General features: G+C 44.7%; 1 protein-coding gene across 2 annotated transcripts; it reads left to right on the forward strand.

Moving 5' to 3' along the window:
- The first annotated feature begins 18 nt into the window (after positions 1-18).
- On the forward strand, positions 19-23,988 carry Dcaf12 (DDB1 and CUL4 associated factor 12). 2 transcript variants are annotated; one of them, XM_048419829.3, is made up of 9 exons: positions 19-362; positions 1,412-1,666; positions 14,484-14,690; positions 15,991-16,051; positions 17,989-18,182; positions 19,104-19,169; positions 21,194-21,356; positions 22,892-23,070; positions 23,786-23,988. In XM_048419829.3, exons 1-9 carry the CDS (start codon positions 285-287, stop codon positions 23,942-23,944), a joined length of 1,362 nt encoding a protein of 453 aa, XP_048275786.1. In that variant the 5' UTR covers positions 19-284; the 3' UTR covers positions 23,945-23,988. The 2 variants fall into 2 exon arrangements, with proteins under 2 accessions (XP_048275786.1, XP_048275787.1); XM_048419830.3 differs by lacking the exon at positions 19-362 and adding an exon at positions 957-1,090.
- The last annotated feature ends 683 nt before the right edge of the window (positions 23,989-24,671 follow it).

Here is a 24,671-nt window from a genome sequence, read left to right on the forward strand (position 1 = left end):
GGTGTTTTGGTTCTCGCCGCTCGCCGTCCTTTCCAGACTTGGCTGTCGGAAAGCTGCCTGATCCTGCTTTGCCTTCCCCTTCCCTTCCCTTTCCTTACCCGGATTTTCCCTCCTTCCCTTTACGTGCCTTTCTTTGATCGCCTGCCGCCCCGGGGCCGGGCCATCTTCCGGGCCGGGCGCACGAAAGCGCGCGGCCCCGGGGGCCCGGTATATGACCCGCCGCCCTGCCGCCCCTTGCTTCCTCCGCCCCATGTGGCTGCGGGGCCACGGCGGCGCTGCCCACTATGGCCCGGAAAGCAGTTAGCAGGAAGCGAAAAGCGCCTGCCTCGCCTGGAGCCGGGAGCGACGCTCAGGGCCCGCAGGTGAGGGCTTCCAGGCCTGGAAGATGGCCAGAACCCCAACAGAGGCTTAGGGAGTTCCAGCTGGGGACAGGAACCCGGGACAGGGCAGGACATGAGCCGGGATCCGAGACTGTAGAGTCGTGGCCGGTCCTCCTGCAGTTTACTGGCATGCAGGCGGGCCGGAAGGGTGAAGAGCCAAAAGGAAACTCCAAAATGACGCCTTCCGCTGGAAGTCTGCAGTTAGGGATAGAGCTGGAGGTGAAGCCAGGACCTCCTCGGTCCTGCAGGAAACTGAGTTCAAGGGGAATCTGGGAAGGAGAGCGAAGTCAGCCTTTCAGTGGCACCATGAATGTGGGACGATTGTCTCTTATCAAGGAAACAATGTCTGAACGTGGCCCGATTGTCTCTTAACAAGGAAACAATGTTCCAAGCTGGATGCTGGTCCTTTTGGCTATTTAGACACCTAGAAGAGACACTAGGTGTCGCCTCTATACTGCCCCCTTTGGAGAGGAGGGTCCCTCGGACTTGGGATTCCGACGCTGGTTACTCTTCCTTTTCACCCCGTTGGTATTTGATTTTTCGAATTCTAAAACTGCCCTTAGCGCGGGTCGCGCGGTGTCCGATGAGCGGCCATTGACTTACAGCCCTGGAAGATCCGGGATCCCACTCTGGCTCTTTGAATACCCTTTATGCTCTACGGGGAGCTCAGGCGGAGAGGGAGAAGGGGGCTGGGTAGAAATGCAGCCCAGGTGGGTTTGGTACTCTGGGCCTTCTTTCCTTCCCTGTCAGGGACACCTGAGTATATAGGGTTTCTGAGTCCTCCACTTTCCTCAAAGGCCTGGGGAACTTTCATCCTGTTTATCCATTTTCTAAGTAGTCTTCACTGTGAGAACTTTGTATCAGTGCAAGATGAGTTAAGATGTGTTTTCTGGTTTGTGAATTTTCTGTGGCGTTTTTGATTGTGTGAATCCTGAAGAACGAATTCTTGGTGGTGGTTCTCCAGTACAGTGGGATTTCTTACCGTTGAGGAAAGGGACCAAAGCTCTGATTTCTGGTGTTGATTTCCACAGTTTGGCTGGGATCACTCACTGCACAAACGGAAAAGACTACCCCCAGTGAAGAGATCCTTAGTGTACTACCTGAAGAACCGGGAGGTCAGGCTGCAGAATGAAACCAACTATTCTCGGCTGTTACATGGTTACGCGGCACAACAGCTTCCTGGTCTCCTGAAGGAGAGAGAATTTCACCTTGGGACCCTTAATAAAGTGTTTGCTTCTCAGTGGTTGAATCATAGGCAAGTGGTGTGTGGCACAAAATGCAACACGGTAAGTGTCAGGAGCACTCTGTTCCCTTGGGTCTGAGATGCATGGCTTCACCTACTTGAGGGTCTTTCCTGCATCTGCCCCATTTGCGTTTACATCTCCTATGTGAGCAGATTTGGAGTTTATTAAGAGATTTGCAGTAGAAGTGTTAGGACAGAGAGGTGCTCAAGGAAAGAACAAAGCCAAGTGTGGGTCTGGGCTCTTCAGGGAGAAGAGGCACCGTCTGTTTCTTTTAGAAAGCCATTGTCTCATTCTCCATTCCCTTCTGCTAATGACCTCATCCCCTTTTTCTTCTCCTCCTCTCACTTCTGCATCTTTGGATGGTGTCACATGAACATGTGTCTTTAGGCCCCTGGATCTGTTGTACTGCTGCTTCTAGTGTTTTAGCCTCATCTTTTAAGTAGGAGATCTCAAAGAAAGGATAGAAATTGATGCCCGGAGCACCGTTTAGGATACATGGTAGTGACAATTTAATTACTGCGTACCAGCCTTTGACACATGTAGGAGTGTTTAGAACTTGGCTGAAAGTAGAAATAAGGCAAATATGCTTTTTCATGGAATAGAATCCAAACGTAGTACTTGGAGGACTAGGCAGTAGACTAGCTTAAATCCCAGGCAGGTCTGTATACTACAATCCTGTCTTGGAAGAAACAGAAAGGAAAGATCTGAAGTTTCCTATAAGATAGACAAGACATGCTGGGTGGTGGCGGTGGTGCAGACTTTTAGGCAGAGGCAGGTGGATCTCTGAGTTCAAGACCAGCCTGGTCTACAAAGAGAGTTCCAGGATAGCCAAGGTTGCACAGAGAAACTCTTTCTCGAAAAACAAACAAGAAAAAAGAAAAGAAATGGGTGTATCTGGTGGTATATTTTAGGGTATGAGCATTTGTGAAGAAGAGAGGAAAATTGAATATATGAGGGTGGGAGGAGTTTGAAAGAGTAACAGTTATAATGATTGGAGGGGAGGTGTTACCTGTAAGCCATATATATAACTGCGTGGTTATAGGAAGAATAAAGTCCGCAGTGGATGTGGTGCGTACTTGAGCGTGTGCACTAAAGCTGGGACGCTGCAGAGATGGGCATGGCCCGGCACAAGGTTGGCTCGCGAATCTGGCATGTTTGTGGTGATTTGAATAAAGGGTACAAATGGCAAGACAGTACAGAAATGGTCGGTGCCAGAAGAGACAGCTGGTGGTGGAAAATTCTTCTGTTTCTCCTAGTGTGGCTGGACGAATATTATAATGGTGAGCAAAGCGACTCTGAACCAAAACATCTGGGGTTACTTAAAAGAGAGGTTACTCTCTGAGTTTGAGGTCAGCTTTGGTCTACAGAACGAGTTCCAGGACAGGCTTCAAAGCTACTCAAAGAAACCCTCTCTCGAAAAACAAAAAAAAAAAAAAAAGAGAGAGAGAGAGAGATTATATCAAGAAAATCTTAAACCAGGCAGTGGTGGTGCATACTTTTAATCCCAGCCCTTGGGAAGCAGAGGCAGGCGGATCTATGTGAGTTCGCGGACAGCCTGGTCTACAAGAGCTAGATCCAGGACAGGCGCCAAAGCTACAGAGAAACCCAGTCTCAAAAAAACCAAAGAAAAAAAGAAAACCTTAAGCCAGTGAGGTTGTTCAATGGCGAGATGCTCACTGTCCAAGCCTGACAGCCTGAGTTTGACCCTCAAAACCCATGTGATGGTGCTGGGGAGATGGCTCAGGGCTTAGGAACACTTGACAGCTCTTCCAGAGGACCTGGGTTCAATTCCCAGCACCGACATGGCAGCTCACACCTGTCTGCAACTCTGGTTTCAGGGGACCTGACACCCATGGCAAAAACACAAATGCACATAAAATGAAGTACTCGTGATGGAAAGAGAACTATCAAAGAGTGAACTGCGGTGCTTGCTGTGGCTTGTGCATCCACCACCAAACATAGAAAAAAACCAAAAAAACTGCCAAATACCTTTAGTATTAGAAGTGTCTTTATAAAGACCATAGGCAAAATTTTTACCGATTTTGAGGAAGGAAATAATACTATGGTGGTTGGGGCCAAATTTTCACTTCTTCTGTTCAAGGTTGTTTGTCTTACACATAACACTTTCAAAATTGTGTGCTGGTAGGAAGCCTGTACAAACTTCCTTTTTCTGATTTCATTCGTACCCTGGTGGCTTAGGAAACTGTCACTGCTGACACTTGGAGTAGAAAAAGTGTCTCCTGATTCTTTAACCTATTGATATTTTGAAGGTGAGCATATCAACTAATAATTGAGTTTATTTAAGACTAGAAAGATGGAAACCAGGTGGTGGTGGCGCACACCTTAAATCCCAGTACTCAGGAGGCAGAGACAGGCAGATCTTTGTGAGTTCGAGGCCAACCTGGTGTACAAAGCTAGTTCCAGGACAGGCTTAAAAGCTACAGAGAAACCCTGTCTTGAAAAACAAAAAAGAAAAGAAAAGGAGAAAGAAAGATGGCTCAGCAGTAAAGAGCACACATAAGTTTGATTCCCAACCCCACATGTGGGTCACAATCATCTAAACTCAGATCCAGGAGATCTGACGCCCTCTTCTGCTTTCTGAGGGAACCAAGAATGTGTGCTGTTTATAGACTACATGTAGATCAAACATCCATACATAACAAAGTTTTTTTTTTTTTTAAATTTACTCTGAATACCGACTTCTGTTTTTCTAACTTAAAAATGTATTTTAGCCAGGCTGTGGTAGCACAAGCTTTTAATCCCAGCACTCAGGAGTTAGAGGCAGGCAGATAGATTTGTGTGAGTTCAAAGCCAGCCTGGTCTATAGTTATAGGACAGCCAGAGTTACACAAAGAAATCCTGTCTCGAAAAACTAAAAACAAAACAAAAAGCCCGTTTTCATTTTTAAAAAATTTCACGTGTTGGTGGGTGCTGCATTGGCCACACTGAGCATGTGGAGGTCACAGTTTACAGGCGTTGGTTCCCGCCTTCCACCACATGGGCTCTGGGGTTGGAACTCAGGCCCCCAGCCTGTTGAGCTCCGCATCCTCCTAACTTCATCTCTCCTCTGCTCGTTCTCTTTCTTTTCGCATTTGCCCTTGCTCTCTTGGGTCGTGGTGGAGACCAGGCTAGCTTTGACCCCACAGAGATCTGCTTGCTTCTGCCTCCCCAGTCCCAGGGTCACAGTAGTGTGTGATCACTCCTGACCTCTAACTTAGATTTAATAACTGTTTCTTCATGACTTAAAATGCTTGGAAGTAGAGGAGGCTGTCTTCTTTTGTTTTTGTGTTTTGAGACAGGGTCTCATGTAGCCCAGGTTGGCATCTGTTTTACTATGTAGCCGAGAATGACCTTGAAAATACCAGTCCTTTAGCCCCTGTACGATGGTTGCTGAGATTATAGGCAGCTACTACCACTCTTAACTCTGCCTGTGGGTATGTATGAGTGCTGGTACTTGGAGGAGGCCGGAAGTGGATATTGGATCCCCTGGGACTGTACTTACAGATACTTGATAGCTATCAGGGGAATCAAACCTGGGTCCTGTGGAAGAGAAGCCAGCACTCCAGAAAAAAGTTTTTCCTTTTTTTTTTTTTGTTTGTTTGTTTGTTTTTTGCCTTGGAGGGTGGGGGACAGGGTTTCTTTGAAGCCCTGGGTATCCTGAAACTTTGTAGACCAGGCTGGACTCCAGCCTAGAGACCTGCCGCCTCTGGCTCCTGAGTACTAGGATTAAAGGCGTGCGCCACCATGTCAAGCTCTGGTTTTTGTTTTGTTTTTGTTTTTCATTTTTTGTTTTTTTAATGGTGTTATCTTTCTGTTTGCTCAGCTTCTAGAATCAAAGTGGGTAACCAAGAAGGAAGTGTGTCGTTGTTTGGCAAATACTTCTTACTTTTGCCTTTGTTATTTAGTTCTGTTGCAACCTGCCTTGAACTCCTGGGCCTCTTGCCTCTACTTCCCAGCTGTGCTTGGGTTTGTTTCTGTAAAGCAGTATTGCATTATCTGGTCTGCCGGTCCCTTGGAAACTAGCTGGCTGAGGCCGTAGCACTTGAGGCTGAGACACATGGGTCTCCTGAGTTCATCATCTGGTGTGCCAGTTCAAAGTTGAAAACTATCTGGGAGGCTGAGACAGATGAATCTCTTGAGTTCCGGGTCAGCCCACGCTGGGTAGTATGACCCTGTTTCAAAGATAAAACTGATCTGTGAGGGAGACTTCAGTTCCGGTGTGACAGGCTTCAGGGTTCTGAAGAGGGTTGGAATGGGCGCGATTGTGGAAGCCTGGCCATTTTACTTTACAGAGCTTTGAGAGACATGGGGATGATATGGCTAGGGGCCTGCTTCAGGGAGAGACCCTGGATTTTACTGTGAGTGAATGAACTAAGTCCACATGATGGACGGAACAGGTAGGGAGAGATGGAAGACATTGTCTCAGGTAGAATCCGATAGTTGGCGTTTGGGAACAGGTCAGTCTGTATTGGGAGTTAGTAGTTTATAAGAGTTTTTTTAATTTTTTAATTTTATTTTTTATTTATTTTTGGTTTTTCGAGACAAGGTTTCTCTGTAGCTTTGGAGCCTGTCCTGGAACTAGCCCTTGTAGACCTGGCTGGCCTCAAACTCACAGACATCCACCTGTCTCTGCCTCCCGAGTGCTGGGATTAAAGGAGTGCGCCACCACCACCCGGCTAAGATTTTTTTTTTAAGATTTATTTATTTATTATGTACACAGTGTTCTGCCTGCATTTATGCCTGCAGGCCAGAAGGGGGAACCAGATCTCATTACAGATGGTTGTGGGCTACGATATGGTTGCTGGGAATTGAACTGAGGATCTTTGAAAAAGCAGCCAGTGCTTTTAACCTCTGAGCCATCTCTCCAGCCCAGTTTTATAAGATTATTGAAATTGCTGTTTTACTATGGAATAAAAGACATCTTTGGTTTCAGTACCATAACCCTTAAAATTTCAAAATTTTGTGTGTGTGTGTGTGTGTGTGTGTGTGTGTGTGTGTGTAATAAAAGACATCTTTAGTTTTAGTACCATAACCCTTAATATTTTGTGTGTGTGTGTGTGTGTGTGTATTTTCTGGGCAAGATGTGGGCAGGATAGTTCTTTTCCTGTGATTTTTTTTTTTCTTTTCCAAAGATGAGAACCATTGAACCAAAGTGGTTAGGGACCTTTGATCTTTAAAAGAGGAGCTACAGCCTGGCCACAGATGGACTTTGTAGTCACGAAGTATGCAAATTAATTGCTGCAACTGATTGTCAAATAGGAGGGAAAACTTTGAGGCAGCCCAGTTTTGGAGATAGGATGATTAAGCATCAGGGTTGAGAAAGTGGCTGAAATAATAATTTCTGAGATTATCTTCTCAGAGTAACCAAAATCACAAAACTATAGCGTGACAGTCACTGTGACTCATGAAGCAAATAGGGCACTTAGTTTTCCCGGCCAGATATTATTCTGCTCCCCTAATACATACTTTTTTTCCCTTTTGTGGGTATGTGTGTTCTGTTACGTTTTTGAGGCTGGATTTCATTGTGTAGCCATGGGTAGGTTGGAACTTGCTGGGCAGATCATACTGGTCTTGAGCTCAGAGATCTGCCAGCCTCTGCCTCTTGAGTGCTGAAACTGAGGGCGTGTGCAACAGAGGGAAGGATTTATTAGCCAGATGTGGCGGTGCCAGCCTGTAATCCCCTCTACTCAAGTGACTAGATGAGGGAAGAAGATCAGAGTTAAAGAGAGCTCAGTGGTTAAGAGCACTTGCCTGCTTTTATAAAGATTTTAGTGCTAGGTCAGTTGGTAGTGTCTTCCTGTCATGCAGGAGACACGACTTGATTCCCAGCACTTCTTAAAACTATATATGGTGTTGTATATTTAGGATCCCAGTGTTAGGGAGAGAGAGATAGGAGCATCTGGAATTCAAGGCGGTCCTTGGCTACATAGCAAATCTGAGACCAATCTAGATGACATAAGACCCTGTCACTAAAAAATAAATAAATAAAAATAGGTACTGGAGAGATGGCTCAGCGGTTAAGAGCACTCACTGACTGCTCTTCCAGAGGACCCAAGTTCAATTCCCAGCACCCACATGGCAGCTCACACCTGTCCGTAACTCCAAACTCTGATACCCTCACGCAAAGTTACATGCAAGTAAAACACCAATGCACATAAAAAAAAAAATTAAAAATTAAAGCTGGGTGGTGGTGGCTCATGCCTTTAATCCCAGCACTTGGGAGGCAGAGGTAGGCAGATCTCTGTGAGTATGAAGCCAACCTGGTCTACAAGAACTAGTTCCAGTACAGCTAGTGCTGTTAAACCGAGAAACCCTGTCTCGAAAAACCAAAAATGGGAGGGGGGAAGCCTGGCTATGGTGGCTCACACCTTTAATCCTAGCAGTTTGGGGGCAGAAGCAGGTGGATTTCTGAGTTCAAGGCCAGCCTGGTCTACAGAGTAGGTATCAGTGCAGCTAATGCTACACAGAGAAATCCTGTCTTGAAAACTACATCAATAGGGGCTGGAGAGATGGCTCAGCCGTTAAGAGCACTGACTGCTCTTCCAGAGGACCTGGGTTCAATTCCCAGCACCCACATGGCAGCTCACAACTGTCTGAAAATCCAGTTCCAGGGGATCTGACACTTTCACACCAATGCACATAAAATAAAAGATAAATAAATCATAAAAAAAAGAAAACTACATCAATAAAAATAAAAGTTCAGTGTTGGGACTGGAGAGATGGCTCAGCAGTTAAGAGCACTGGCTGTTCTTCCAGAGGACCTGGGTTCAATTCCCAGCACCCATATGCAGCTCACAACTGTCTGTAACTCAATTTCCAGGGGATCTGACACCCTCACACCAGTGCACATAAAATTTAATAAATTTTTTTTTTAAGTTTAGTGTTAGCTTGAGTTACAGAATGAGTTTAGGCCAACCCAGGTCAGTTCGTGAGACCCTGTCTCAAGATAAAATGTAAGGGCAATTGAGATCACTGTGGGTAAAGTACGTACTTACTGTGCAAGCAGAAACAAACGAGACGTTTGCTTCAACAAGGTAGATGAGCTAACTGCCTAATGTCTTCTGGCCTCCATATGTGCAGCCGTGACGTGTGTGTGCTATTACACTTACACCTTATAAAAAGAGCTGGCATATCTGTAATCCAACTATTCAGGAGGTGAGGCAGGAGGTTCTCCAAGAGAAAGCCTGGGTGATACAGATTCCACATTGCAAAACTTTTCAAAAATAATTAATTGTATTGGACTTAGCCACCAGGTATATATCTTTAGTCTCCCTTCCCACCCCACTGACTAACAGCAGTTCCATCAGGTGAACCTGTCCTCCCCTCCCTCTTTAATCCCAGAATTAGCGGTTTCCCTATTTTTAGGACTAATTTTGTTTTTGTTTTGGAAGCAGGTCTTGGGGTCTCAATAAGTGGTCTTAGCTATCTTTGAACTTGCAGGCTAGCTTAGAACTTATAGAACTGTTCCTTCTTCTGCCTCCCTAGGATTGGGTTTAAATGTGTGTGCCACCACTTCCAGCAGACAGTTGAATTTGATTGTTTTGTTTTTGTTTTTTGTTTTTCGAGACAGGGTTTCTCTGAGTAGCCTCACCGGTCCTAGAACTCACAGAGATCCACCTGCCTCTGCTTCCCGAGTGCTGGAATTAGGAGACAATTTGATTTTATTGGGAGGATATTTAGGTGTAGAATTGCCAGGTGTTATTTCCCTTGGTGTTTGTGTGACTGTTCCTACTTGGAAATAATTGTGACAATATTTTATGCTCCCTAAGGTTCTGTGCAGAATTGATCCATGTGAAAAGCTTTAGGAAGAGCAGGAGTTAAGAATGAGCTTTTGCCTCTGTGTGTGATGGTAGTAGACTTTTTTTATTGCCTTTTGTCTTTTGGAAGGCATTGCTCGGATGAGATTTGGACCTGTTAATGTAGTGCTTTGCTCATTTCAGGCTAGCCTCTCTATGTAAGGAAGCTAATGATATTCCTGTATTCCCCAGCTGTGCTGGTCATATAGCTCAGTAACACTCTTCTTAGCATGATGAGGTCCTAGTTTCATCCCCAGCACTGCAGACAAACAAGGTAGGGTCTGAGCATGGGGAGCAGGAGAAAGAAACAAGATGTCACATAGGGCAGCTTTCATCCCTTGGAACAGTGATGATTTCTTTGTCGTCCAGGACCGTGCCACTTGGAAGGAGCTGGCAGACTTGGGCTCTGCTCTGTGGGGGCCAGAAATCGCTTTCTTTCTCCGCATTTCCCGTAACGCTAATTATTAGATTCTTGTAAACTCATAGATGCACTACCATGCATTTTTAAACACTTGTCCTTCCGGTTGATAAATAACATCTGCATAATTTGATGTGATCTGAGTCCTTTATTCAGAGGTAGTTTATTTGTTGTTTCAGCTGCTGGATAGTGAGTAGGGAAGGAGCATGTTGCTGCCTTTATCTAAACTGGATCCTCAAGAGGCGTTCTTGTCAGTACAGGGAGCACAGGTGTGTGCCACCGTGCCAGCTAGACATTCTCCTGTTCAAATCCCAGTGTGGTTGGTGAGAGGGTGGGGTGAGCTATAGCTCAGTGGCCAAGCTTGTGCCTGCTATGCCTGACACCAGCTCCACAAATGGAAACAGTGTATGGGATGTTAGACAAATCAGAGTTTGTCCTGACCTGAAGCACAGGACCATTTTTTTCTCTTGTAAAAGATAAGAGAAACTCTATATGGACTGTCAGAATTCTTTATATTAGATCATACTTCTCAGACTTTTCACTGCAATACCCCTAGGCTGCTCAGTATTTGGGCTGGTGTGAAATTTCCTTAGAGTTCTAGGATAATCTTAAAAATATTGTAAACCAAGCCAGGCGGTAGTGGTGCACACCTTTAATCCCAGCACTCGGGAGGCAGAGACAGGTGGATCTCTGAGTTTGAGGCCAGGCTGGTCTACAAGAGCTAGTTCAAGGACAGCTAGGGCTGTTACACAGAAAAACCCTCAAAAAAACAAAAACAAAAAAATCAAAAATGCCTTGTTTCTGGGACTGTAGTTCAAGAGAGAACATGAGGCCCAGGGTTCAGTCCTCAGCAACACACACACCCTAAGTACTGTATTAGGTGTGGAAGTCTTCTGTCATCTACTGATTAAAGGAGTGTTCCCAGATAAGGTACTGGTTTGTTATAGAAATCAAAGCACTGAATTACATATACATGCTACCATGTCCAACTTTTTATCTTGCATTTATATTATAAAAACTTGGGGATTGGAGTTGGCTCAGAGGTTAAAAACACTGGCTGCTCTTCCAGAAATCCTAAGTACAATTCCCAGCAACCACATGGTAGCTCACTACCGTTTGTAATAAGATCTGATACCTTCCTCTGGTGTGCAAGCATACATTCAGGCAGAACACTATATACATGATAAATAAATCTTTAAAAAAATTGAGTACAGCATAAATGTTGAAGAGCAGGGAATTTATTCATTACATGCTAGTTTATCTATGCAGTGAAGTACTCTTCACTGAAGCCATGAAAAGCTGCAGAAAGCTGGGGTTAGTGGCATACACCTCTGTTTCTAGTACTTGGAGGTAGAATCAGTTCGGGGTCATCTGCTGCTACACGGCAAGTTTGAGGCCAAGAGGCTACGTGAGACCTTGTTTGAAAAAAAAGAGACAAACAGTAATGTGACCAGCCCTGTTGGTGCAGGCTTGTAACCCCAGCACTCAGGAGCTAGAGGCAGGCTGTCTGTGAGTTCGAGGCCAGCCTAGTTTACATACTTGGTTCTGGACAGCCAGGGCTATGTAGTGAGACTTTTTTTTTTCTTCCAGTTTTTCTTCTTTTTTTTTTTTTTTTTTTTTGATTTTTTTCGAGACAGGGTTTCTCTGTAGTTTTTGGTGCCTGTCCTGGAACTAGCTCTTGTAGACCAGGCTGGCCTCGAACTCACAGGGATTCGCCTGCCTCTGCCTCCCGAGTGCTGGGATTAAAGGCGTGCGCCACCACCGCCCGGCTCTTCCAGTTTTTCAAGAGAGGGTTTTTGTGTATAGCCCTGGTCCCAGGAATGAACTCAACACTGGGCAGTGGGCTAAAGAACTCAGAGATCTACCTTCCTCTGCCTTTTGAGGGCTGGGATTAAAAGATTAAAGGCATGCACCACCACTGCTTGTCTTAAAAACAAACAAAAAACCAAACCAAAATAAAAAAAAAATCAAAGCTAACCTAGCTATAGAGTAAGTTCAAGGCCAACTCTGAACAATGTTATCTGAGGATACTCCAACTTCCAAAAACAAATGTTTAGGGGCACCGTGAAGCCCTGGTTCAAATCCTGAACAGACACACACCAAAGAAGTTTGAGCCAGCATGGGTCCAGCAGGTAAAGACATCAGTTTGACCTGAGTTTACTATCTGGGACTTATTGATGGAAGGAAAGAGCTAACTCCTGCAGCTTGTCATGAGGCCTCCATAAATATACCATGTTACTTCTGTGTGTGCGTGCACATGTGCACACACACATGAACAAGTAAATATGCACTGTATGACTGGGATTAGCTGGGTTAGGTTGAAAGTCCCACCTTAAATGTGAGCAGCCCCCCTTCATGGGTTAGACCAGAATAAAGAGGCGAGTGCTAACATCATCACTGCCTCTTGTCCGTGGATGCAGTGTGACAACTACCACCACCTCTTGATGACATGACTTTGCCATCAGGATAAGGCAAGATCTTGGAGCAGGGAGCTAGAGAACCCTACCTTTGACTGTTCTTGTCGGGTGGATTCTTGTAGCAATGAGACAGGTGATTCATACAGCCTGTTTTCCTTCTTGGCACACTGATTGTTTTTTGATCTTGACTCTCTTCTTTGTTCCTTACTGTTTTAGTTTGATACAAAGACCGAATCCTTCTGTCTTTCTATCTGACTGTAATAATTTATCTTTTTCTTTAATATCAGTATCGAGATTTCTGTATTTACAGAGATCAGAGGAAAACATTTGAGAGAATTGATTCTCTCCTTCCACCACATTGGCATTGGGAATCAAACTCAGGATGTCTGACTTGGCGTTGGGTGTCTTCACCCACTGAGCCATCAAGCTTGGCCCAGTGCAGTTTATCTTAGTATCCTTTCTATGCTGGAGTCCGTTCTACAAATGGAATACTGTGTTTCTAGTAACTTTGTAAGCTTCTCTTCCCTTTTGAGAACCATTGTCCTGTGGATGCATTCTTGTGTTTTTATACCCCCAGCTACATTCATTGCTTCCTAACCTTACATCTTTCTCAGTAACCATTTCTTGCTCTTTCCCCGAGGAAGGGAAGATCCAGGGAGCCAGGGCCTTAGCTTCTCGCTGTGCTGCCAGTTCCTGGCTCTGGGCCCAGTAGGTTAGTGTAGTGTGGAACAGCAGCACTGAGTGTGGAACAGGGATCCGCATTGAAGCCTCTGCCCTGTCAGTGTGAGCAGTTCTGTGCCAGTTCACCCACATCCCCGTGCATCCTTGTGAAGAGGCAGGCCAGTCAGTCCTGCACCAGGTGCTTGGCCATTCCTCTGTACGCTCAAGAGTGATGATGTAGATATGATGTAGATACAACTGGTTTCCTGAGCCCTCTGTATTTCAAGTCACCTCAGTTTTTCATTGGTTTTTGAGCCTTTCTTAATAACCCTGTAAAACTAATTAATAAAATAATTAGATATTACTATTTTAAAGTTTCTTTTACTTAATTGTGTGTGTGTGTGTGTGTGTGTATGTGTAAATATGTGCATGTTAATGAAGATGCCTATGTAACCGGAAGAATTAGATTCCCTCTAGAGCTGCAGTTACAGGTGTTAGTGAGCCGCCTTACCTGGGTGGTGTGAACCACACTCTGGGTCTTGGCAAGAACAGTACCTGTTGTTGGCCACTGAGCCCTCTCTAGCTCCTTGCTCTTTCTGAGATAGGCTCTCCTGTACCCCAGGCTGACCTAAAAAGCCTGTTCCTCCTGCTCCTGTTTTTCAGAGCTGAGAGTCTGGGTCTATCACTATACAGTTTGTGCCAAATGTTTGTAGTACCAGTAAGAAAGATTGAGGGACCAGCTAGAAGGCTGAGTAGGTAACGGGTTTGCCTCTCAGGGTGAAGACAGATGTTTTCAGTCCTTGGATTCCCCCGCCCCCCGTGATTGTTTGTTTTATCTTTTTTGTACTAAACAGGCCCAACCCTGCTTAGCTTGTGAGATCAGAGGAGATAGGGTGCATACAGGGTGGTTTGACTGTAGACAGAATCTTTCTAATATATTGATGTAAAATGTTAAACTTTGGGGCTGGCGAGATGGCTGCTCTTCCAAAGGTCCTGAGTTCAATTCCCAACAACCACATGGTGGCTCACAACCATCTGTAATGAGATCTGGTGCCCTCTTCTGGCCCACAGGATATGTGCAGGCAGAATATTGTATATATAATAAATAAATAAAATTTAAAAAGTGTTGAACTTTAATCTTATGTCATTTTAAGTTATTTCATGTTTCATCTGACTAATGGCCTTAGCCGTGCCATTGTTCTGCTGGGTTTGGCAGTGCACACCTTTTAGTATCTGCAGAGGCAGGTGGATCGCTATAAGTCTCAAGGCTAGATTGGTCTACATAGTGATTTCCAAATCAGTCAGAGCTACACAGTGAGACCTTGTCTCCAAAATAAATAAATGCTGGCCATGGTGGCTTATGTACTTGGTAGGCAAGGGAAGACAGATCTCTTAGTTGGAGGCCAGCTTGCTGTACATAGGGAGTTCCAGGATTACTAAGGTAACATAGTAAGACCTTGACTCTGGGTCTGCTATATAGTAGACTCTAATTGAACAAATGGGTGTTTGTACCAGTGTTGACCGCATGAAGTAAAAACTATGTTTTGTGCACCTCTTTTCTCTTGCAGCTCTTTGTAGTGGATGTCCAGACAGGCCAGATCACCAAGATTCCCATTCTGAAAGACCGGGAACCTGGAGGTGTGTCTCAGCAGGGCTGTGGTATCCATGCAATAGAGCTGAATCCTTCTAGAACACTCCTAGCCACTGGAGGAGACAACCCAAACAGTCTGGCCATCTATCGGCTGCCTACATTAGATCCTGTGTGTGTGGGTGATGTAAGTTTTTCCATTGGTTGTCATTAGAAATAACCTTGTTTTAAAACATGATTCTCTCCTAACCTAGAAAGGAGTGATTTTCTCTAGAATTCTACCGACTTGGGGTGAGGGGTGGAAGAGAGAGCAGAGTGGAGATTAGGACCCCATAGGTAAGAATCAGGACGTGGGTTTGGTAGGAGGGACAAGTGGTTAATAGTGGGGTGTTTTCAGTTCACAGGTTCCACATATCTCCCAGTGCCCTGTCAGAAAATAGCTTCTCAGTTCATCTGTAGTCAGGCATTGTTTTTGGCTCCAGGAGCTTAGCAGTGAAAAAAGCCCTTGTCTTCAGTATAGTGCTGAGTGTGACCTGTGAACCAATATGTATCATACAAGTCAGTAGCACATCATTGTGACGCATGCCACAGAGTAGCAGGAGATTCGGGAAGATGCTGTTTCAGAGGGAGGCAGAGAAAGCTTCAGTGAGAAGACATGTGAGAAGGAGACTGAAAGGGAGTTCCCGGCAGGAACTCTGAGGTTAAAATCTGGAAGCTCTGTCCTCTGGACATTCTGTTTTTGTTGTTTCTTTTGGATTTTTGTTTGTTTGCTTTTGAGTTTTGCTTTTTTGAGACAGGGTCTCTATGTAGTCCTGGCTATCCTGGAACTTCTTGTGTAGACCAGGCTGGCCTCAAACTCACAGAGATCCCCCTGCCTCTGCTTCCCCAGTGCTGGGATTCAAGGTGTGTGCCCCTATTTGGAATTCTTTTTGTCTGCAGGAGTCCCAGTTTTGTTCTACCTTTGGTTCTCCCCACATAGTATGAGATCTTACCCTGCAGGTTAAGATCATCAGAGACCATGCTTTTGTTTGGTCGTTGTTGTCTTACATTATCTGTGTGTGGAGGTGCACGTGTGGAGGTCCGAGGACACCAAGAGATAATTCAGTCCTCCCCTTCGTGGAGGGCCAAGGACACCGAGTGATAATTTAGTCCTCCCCTTCGTGGGAGTTTTTGGGATCAAACTCGGGTCATCAGACTTGGCAGCAAACACCTTGCTGAGCTATTTTGCTGGCTCTATTTTGTTTTGTGGCAGGGTCTCCATTTGTTGCTCATGCTGTCCTGGAACTTGGGATCTTCTGCCTCAGCTTCCTGACTTACAGGCATGTGCAGCCATGCCCTTTCATACTTAAAGGTTTTACAAGATATTTTCAGTCAGACCTGAATGCTTTTCAGAAGAATTCATTGTGGTTCTTATTTTACTAATCTTTTGTTGTTGTTGTTGTTGTTTTTGTTTTTTCTTCTCTGTGCATGTCACTTACTCCTCTAAGGATGGACACAAGGATTGGATCTTTTCCATTGCATGGATCAACGATACTATGGCAGTGTCTGGTAAAGTTGCCCTCCTTTAGGAAGCTTTGGTGTGGCAAAGAGGAAGTTTAAGTTATAGTAGTGTGATTAAAAAATAACCTTATTGGGTGGTGGTGGCCCACTCCTTTAATCCCAGTACTTGGGAGGCTGAAGCAGATGGATCTCTGAATTTGCAGCCAGTCTGGTCTATGAAGGAAGTTCCAGGACAGCCAAAAACTGTTACACAAAGAAACCCTGTCTTGAAAAAACAATTAGAAGAGATAGGAGAGTGGGGGGACAGAAACATAAGTAAATAGATGTCTTTGTATATGGGCTTTAAGGTTATGAGTTGTTTCTAATGGGAACGTGAATGTTCAGTGTTGCTGCAGATGACCTCATTTTATCTTGGCGGACAATCCAGGGTAGGTTCAAAGAGAAGTTTTCTTTGAATGTGTGAGGCCCTGGGAATTAACTCAGCACTGGGCAAAGAGCTAAAGAAAAGAAAACCGGGGGCTGGAGAGATGACTCAGAGGTTAAGAGCATTGCCTGCTCTTCCAAAGGTCCTGAGTTCAATTCCCAGCAACCACATGGTGGCTCACAACCATCTGTAATGAAGTCTGGTGCCCTCTTCTGGGCATGTGGGCATACACACAGACAGAATATTGTATACATAATAAATAAATAAATATTTAAAAAAGAAAAGAAAACTGCTTGTTCATTCTTGTTTCCTAAGAAAAGAATGAAAGGGTTTTATTTGGCTTATGGTATTTAAAACTGAATTCAGGAGCCATGTATGGTGGGGCACACCTATAATCCCAGCACTCCTGGGGCAGAAGCAGGTGGAGCTCTGTGGTTTTGAAGCTATGCTATTCTATCAGGAGGTCCCAGGAGAGCTAGGAGGTCATAGTAAGACCCTGCCTTTAATAATTAAATAAATAAGTAAGTAAGTAAGTAAATAAATAAATAAATAGAGATAGATGAACAGTCCTTGTGCTCAGGCAACTATTCTGCTTCTCGGGGGTTAATAGCACTGACTGTTCTTCCAGAGGACTCGGGTTCAATTCCCAACACCCACATAGCTCACACCCGTCTGTAACTTCAGTTCCAGGGCTTCTGATACCCTCGCACAGATACACATGCAGTCAAAACACCAATGATCATAAAATTTAAAAAAAACAAAACAAAACAAAAACATCTTTTTCCTTTTCTTTCTCTTTAAAAAAAAACAAAACACCTGAGATGTTTATCTCATATTCACTATGTAGCGAAGGATGACATTGAACACACCTGATTCAACTGCCTCCACCTCCGAAGGGCTTAGATCATGGGTATAGACCATCCATCATATCAGGTTTTCTGTGATGCTGGGGATTGAACCTAGGACTTCCATGCATGCTAGACAAGTGCTCTGTCGGGTTATAGCTCCGGCACTAAGAATTCCTTCTTGCTGGACGGTGGTGTTGCACACCTTTAATGATTCCACACTCAGGGAGGCTGAGGCAGGCAAATTTCTTGTAAAGAAATGTTTGTAGAGAAAGATGTCTAGATGAAGAAATCTGAACTGAGTGTGATGGCTCATGTTTGCAATCCCAGCACTCAGGAATGGAGGTTGAGAATCATGCTGCAAGTTTAAGGCTAGCCTTGGTTACAGAGTGAGATTTGTCTTAATGTGTGCCAGCCAGGTGATGATGGTGGCACACACAGGTGGCAGGCAGATCTCTATGACTTTGATGCCAGCCTGGTGTACAGAGTGAGTACCAGATCAGCCAAGATGACACAGAGAAACCTTGTCTTGAAAAACAAAAAGTAACCAAAAACCAAAAAACAAAGCATACTGTATGTAGTATTTGGGGTAGGCCATGTAGCCAGTCTTTAGTGCCAGGTAATATGTTGAAAAGTAAAAGGCCTGTGCAGTCTTCTGTGGGGTCCTCCCATGGAGGTTAAGTGTATTTGACATCTGTGACTCTCCTGTGCTGCAGGCTCACGGGATGGTTCCATGGGACTCTGGGAGGTGACAGATGATGTCCTGACCAAAAGCGATGCGAGACACAATGTGTCACCAGTCCCTGTGTATGCTCACATTACTCACAAGGCCTTAAAAGATATCCCCAAGGAGGATACGAACCCGGACAACTGCAAGGTGCGGGCTTTAGCCTTCAACAACAAGAACAAGGTATGAGCACACCAAGGGACCTAGAAGCCTGCCTCTCCTGACTTTACCTTGGGGATCCTTTCTCCTCCATGGTAGTGATTCTGTGTGACTTAACTTCAGACTCCCAGGGCACCGTCTTTTAGAGTCTAGAAGGCTGGTGAGGAATGACAGGCTGTCAGGCTCAGGGTTTGTTTCTGTTGGCTTTGTCAGGGTAGATGGATCATATCTGTGGTCCACTCTAATCCGACACTGCCTCATTTGCATGTACCTTTTCGAGGGCTCTATTTTGGATTTGATTTTCAAACTTACCTCTAAAAGCCACCCCTTGTTTTTAAGCTCCTCGTCTTCTGTTAATCCTTTATCTCACACTTGCTACTGAGTTTCACCTAAATCACTGTGCCACATCTCCTGATGGCAAGGTTGTAAGCTGAATCTAAGTCTAGAACCAGAGCCCAGAAAGGAGGCTGGCTTCTGAAAAACCTGGGAAAGGCCCCAATTCATTTGTTTTTAGTTTTATTTATGTGTAAGTGTGCTTTGCCTGCACATGTGTGTGGGTATGTGTGTACCACGTGCACAGGCCCTGACTGAAAGGTGCTTTACTAGAAACAGATTCTCTCTGTACCTACAGCTCCCACGTTGGGACTGAGAAAAACAGCCATTCACTTGCAGGCTCTGCTCTAGCAGTCTTAAGGATGTCAGGGGACTCAATGACATAGGAAGGACATTTTCGCCCACAGAGGTTTGCTCATGTAATTGTTAGAGACTATGCTTGCTTTGTGGAATTGAATATACTACCTGGCTGCCAGTTGTGGAGTGAGGCAAATGCACCGTGTGATAGGAGTGGAGGACAGAAGAACCCCAGCCCTCAGGCTCCCCCCATTGCATATCCTGCTACGTTAGTTTGCAGATCGTATAGTAACTTCTTTTTCATTGCTTTTGTAGGAGTTGGGAGCAGTATCACTGGATGGCTACTTTCATCTCTGGAAGGCTGAAAATACATTGTCTAAGGTGTGAACATGACTCAATAGTGTTTTTTGTTGTGGTGGGTTTTTTTGTTGTTGTTGTTTTGGTTTTTTTTTTTTTGGAGGGGGTGGGGTGCTTTCGAGACATTGTTTCTCTATGTGATTGTCCTGGTTGTCCTGGAACTCACTTTTGTAACCCAGAATGGCCTTGAACTCACAGAGATTCACCTGTGAATCTGCCTCTGCCTCCCGAGTGCTGGGATTAAAGGCACCACCTCTGGCATGACTTGGTGGATTTCTGTGATAATTTATCACAGGTTTAGAATACTGTCATTGTTTCAGAGTCATAGTGGATTTGTCCAAAACACCTTTTCTCCCAAGGTCTGGGAATAGAATTGCATAGTACCTGAAGTTGTGAGTCTGACATGCGTTTCTTGAGGAAAAATCTGTATATCTTTAAAATTTATTTTTGAGACATCTCTTTATGTAATCTAGTCTTATCTTAAACTTGTGATCTTCCCACTTCTAAAATATCTCCCAGAGACTGGAAATACTGACAACCACCATGCTTAAGCAAGAAAAGGCCTTTGTTGTTATGTTTCAAGACAGGCTTTCTGTATGTAGCTCTGGCTATCCTAGAACTTGTTCTGTAGACCAGGCTGGCCTAAACTCAAAGATCTCTGCCTGCCTTTGCTTCCCAAGTACTAGGGTTAAAGGCATACGACACTACCACCCAGCATCCAATTTCTTTTTCTTTCTTCAAAGATTAGCTATGGACTGGAGAGCTGACTCAGAGGTTAAGAGTACTGGCTGCTTTTCCAGAGGTCCTGAGTTCAATTCCCAGCACCTACATGGTGGCTCACAACCATCTGTAATGCGATCTGGTGCCCTCTTCCAGCCTGCAGACATACATGCAGACAGAACACTATGTACACAATAAAGAAATAAATCTGTCTCCAACTTGAGATCCTTTCTCAATCTCCAGTGCCAGAATGACAGGAAAGTCTTTTAAAGAGACTGAGATTGCAACAACACAATTCAGGAGAAAACAGGTTTATTAATAATACCTGCTAACAACTTTTTTATACAATAAAGTGTATGTGTGGATCATTCGTCCACGCCTTGCCTGTGCTGCTTATAATATCTGTAGCCAGCTTTTTCTAAAGAGAAAGCAAAGCTCTAGGAATTGGCAGCTCCCTATGTCATAGCAACTTTGCATTCGCTGGCCCTACATGTCTTACATACATCAGTGTCTTACATACATCCACAGGGTCAAATACGAAGGCTGACTCAGGTCACCTGGGATGGAGTCAGTCCTATGGGTATGCTTCCTCTGGTGTACAGTTCCCATTTCTTTGGGAAATTGGCTGAGGGTTGTCTGTTGACAGAGGTTTCTGTCCCACCAGGTCCCGCAGTTATTAAGTCCCAAAGAAGTATGCAGAGGCCTACATTAATCATAAACTGGTTGGCCCAGTAGCTCAGGCTTCTTATGAACTCTCTTATACGTTATATTAGCTCATTTTTCTTATCTCTGTTAGCCATGTAGCTTGGTACCTTTTTTGGTGAGGCAGTCACATCTTACTTGCTCTGTGTCTGGCTTCCTTTGCATCTGGGTGACAACTGTGGACTGAAACTTTCCTCTTCCCATAATTCTCATTGCCATGCTTCTACTTCATGCCTGGTCTCCATTGCCCCACCTATACTTCCTGCCAATCAGCATTTTATTAAAAATAATACAAGTGACAGGATAAGGACCATTGTCCCACAGCACATGAAATGAGTCCCTTTATATGAAGAGCAACAAGGAGAATGGTGGCTCATCTTGCAGAGAGATCAGGTGCTGCTTAGATTTAGTGCACTGGGCTCATTCCTGGAAATAAACTATAGTTCTTGGCTTTTCCTGCCACTCTCATTATTTAATTCCAGCTTTACCTTTTCCCTAACCCAAGAGTTACTTTATTTACTTTGTCTTGTTCCTGGCTTAGGTAGATAATTTGTGTAAAGAAAGCCCACAGAAGTTGGGCACAAGAATGTCCATTTTATGCTAGTTATGGCTGTATTTCTTTTCAGCTCCTTTCCACCAAATTGCCATATTGTCGAGAGAATGTGTGTCTGGCCTATGGTAGCGAATGGTCAGTGTATGCAGTGGGCTCTCAGGCCCATGTCTCCTTCTTGGATCCACGACAGCCGTCTTACAATGTCAAGTCTGTCTGCTCCAGGGAGCGAGGCAGTGGTAAGTCCCTGTGTGTTCCTTCAGGCTTACAGCTACATTGCAAATGGCTTTTCACCTTTTGTTTCTTATTTGACTTCCAAACAAGAATAGTGATCTTTGTGTACCATGTAGAAGTATTTGGTGACAGAAGAGAAGAACTTAATTATGTGCATGTGGCAACAGAATGTCCAGACTGTAGAAGGCTTTAGGACAAACCACCGTGAGGAAATAAGCAGTTAGTGTGTCCCCTGAGAATCTTTTGCTGGGGCCCCTCTTACTCGCTATGCGCTATGGGAACTAGGCTGAAAATTTAAACACATAGAGACAGACGGGGCTACAGGGACATGCTTGAGACAAGAATGCCCACTTTATTGTGCTCAGGGGCAGCTTATATAGGGCTCTGACCACGCCCAGCTCTGGGGGTCTTTCAGCTGCAGCCATCAGAACCCACTCCCCTGCCATCAGGGTTTCGTGCTCAGAGCAGCTGTAGGCTCTCAGTGCAGAGGAAAACAAGTTGTTTACAGAAACCCTGTCTCAAAAAACAAAAACAAACAAAGGAACAGTGGGGGTTACAGTTTATTCTCTTTTTCAAATAGTGTTATTTCTGTGTAGATAGTGCAAAAGCAGTGTTTGTGTTTGTTTCTCTATTTATTGCTGGGGAAGGTGGGTGCCATGATGCTGATTGGAAGCCAAAGAGCAGTCAAAGAGAGTTGGTTCTCTCCTTCCGTGGGAGTCACAGGAACCAACTTAGGTGGCCAGCCTTGACTAGCAAGAGTCCTAACTGCTGAACCATCTCACCAGTCCTAGATTTATTTGTAAGTAGTTGAGATGTGCAAATTTAGACTAGAAAACAGTAGATATAATGAAAGCTCGAGGTTTAGCTGGATTGGTGTACAGTGGAAAGTTTCAGAGGGGTCTTAGTATCGGCAGCAGTAGCATTCTTGCTTTGTTTTGAGACAAAGTCTCCCTGGGTATCCTTGACGAGCCTGGAGTTTGCTGGGTTGACCATGCTGCCTTGAATTCACAGAGATCTGCTTCCGTTCTCCTCAGTACCGGAATTAAAGGCATGCACCACCATGCCCAGCTTTTAAAGGGTTTTGGTTACTGTTAATGGAGGTAGCTTGCATAAGGAAATACTAGTCCACAAAGTCCCTAGCCTCACACAGACGCCAGGAAGCACCGACATGCATATACTTACCTAATCCACAGGTGCGGCAGATGTAGTTTCCCTTTGATCCAAAAAACTGGCATCCCGCCATGAATAACAGACTTCCAGATACTTCCTGTAGGGCCATACTACAGTGACAGTGACCGCAGTGTAAGTGACATGTGACGGAGAAGAGCTGTAGTTATGTAAGATGACTCCAGTCCTGCTTACGGGTTTGGCACACACAATTTCACATATACATTCTTTGGCAGAAAACAACATGGATATTCTCAGTCATTTGTCGTATTAGCAGAGAGTCCTATTAGTCACCATGAGTTCTGTTTGGCATAGTACCATGTGATATTTGGGTTGTTCTGTCCCTGAATTGCTCTGTGCTTTTCTCTCTCAGGGATTCGATCAGTGAGCTTCTATGAACATATTATCACTGTGGGCACAGGGCAGGGCTCCCTGCTCTTCTATGATATCCGAGCACAGAGATTTCTGGAAGAGAGGCTCTCACCTTGTTACGGATCCAAGCCCAGACTCGCAGGGGAGAATCTGAAACTAACTACTGGCAAGGGCTGGCTGGTGAGTGAACTCAAACCTGAGGTAGTGGTTACTTGACGGGGAGGAGAAATTGTCTTTCCTCTGCTTAGCCTTCCTCCCTTTTTTGCTATTGGCATTCCTTAGAGCAGAGAAAAGCACCTTCCCCTGACTCTCCTTTGTGTCTATATATTGGCTCTGGAGGGGGAAACAGCCCAGTAGGTCAGTGGTGGTAATCTCAGCACTCCATAAACTGAAGGAAGATTGCAAAACATAAGTGAAAGACAGCAAAATATGCTGGTGCCTTAAGATTTTCTTCATGTGGGCTGGAGAGATGGCTCAGCGGTTAAGAGCATTGCCTGCTGTTCCAAAGGTCCTGAGTTCAATTCCCAGCAACCACATGGTGGCTCACAACCATCTGTAATGAGGTCTGGTGCCCTCTTCTGGTCTGCAAACAGAATATTGTATACATAATAAGTAAATAAATAAATATTTAAAAAAAAAAAAAGATTTTCTTCATGTGACAGCAGCAGGAAGTTATGATAAGGGACTTCCTGTTGTTGCTGCCAGCGAGTTGTCACTAACAAGTTGGATTCTGGAAAGCTTTCAGCACAGTAATTCTTTATTCTGTGTAGTTGGGACAGTGAGGCCAGTTTCCATGAGGACCGATGTGTGACATCAGGTGGCAGAGACTAGAAGCCATTCCTGTTCTTTCTGGCTCTTCCCTGGTGGTGCTAACAGTTTCCTTCTCTTCCCATAGAATCATGATGAAACCTGGAGGAATTACTTTTCGGACATTGATTTCTTCCCCAATGCTGTTTACACCCACTGCTACGACTCGTCCGGAACGAAGCTCTTTGTGGCAGGAGGTCCCCTCCCTTCTGGGCTCCATGGAAACTATGCTGGACTGTGGAGTTAATGACAGCTAACTTTTTCCCAAATGCAGATTTACACTAACTTCCACCCTCAGTTTCACTGTTTGGTCTTTTGATTCCCCCACTGAGGAAGCCTCCTGCATAGTTCAGACAGCAGTTAGAATGGTTCAGCCAGTGCTAGGAGGAAGCTCTGCAGAAATCCAAAAGGTGGGGGTTTTCTTTGGTTGGTTGGTGGTTGTTTTGGGTTTTTTGTTAGGTTGTTTGGTAGATTTGTTGTTGTTGTTTGGTTTTCCTTTCGGTAATCAGAATTTTACCCCCCACTCTGCTTTCTCAACCAAATGTTGTTACAGATCCCTGTTTAATTTTTCGTTACGTGACACACACTCTCCTTTCTTTGGCTTCTTTACACTGAAATGACAAGGTCATTCTCACCCTTACTTCATTTGAGAGGTAGGGCCCCTTTATAATTATGTGGTAGCTGTTCAGACTTTCTGTGAAAGTTTGGGAGCCGTGTGTGTGTGTGTGTGTGTGTGTGTGTGTGTGCGCGCTCGCATGTGCATGTAAACTTGTGTGCCTGCTGGCGCTGTGTCACTGATACTACCCGGAGTGTGAACTTGTGTGCCTGCTGGTGCTGTGTCACTGATACTACTCAGAGTGAGGATTATCTGTATTAAAGTATTTATAAAAGAAACAACTTTACTCAGAGTCCAGCTTTGGGACTAGCCTGTATCTTTTGTAATGTCTGACATTGTAGGAAGTAAAAATTTAGAG

The sequence above is a fragment of the Myodes glareolus genome, chromosome 16, assembly GCF_982192425.1.
Source record: "Myodes glareolus chromosome 16, mMyoGla1.1, whole genome shotgun sequence".
In the NCBI taxonomy this organism is placed as follows: domain Eukaryota; kingdom Metazoa; phylum Chordata; class Mammalia; order Rodentia; family Cricetidae; genus Myodes; species Myodes glareolus.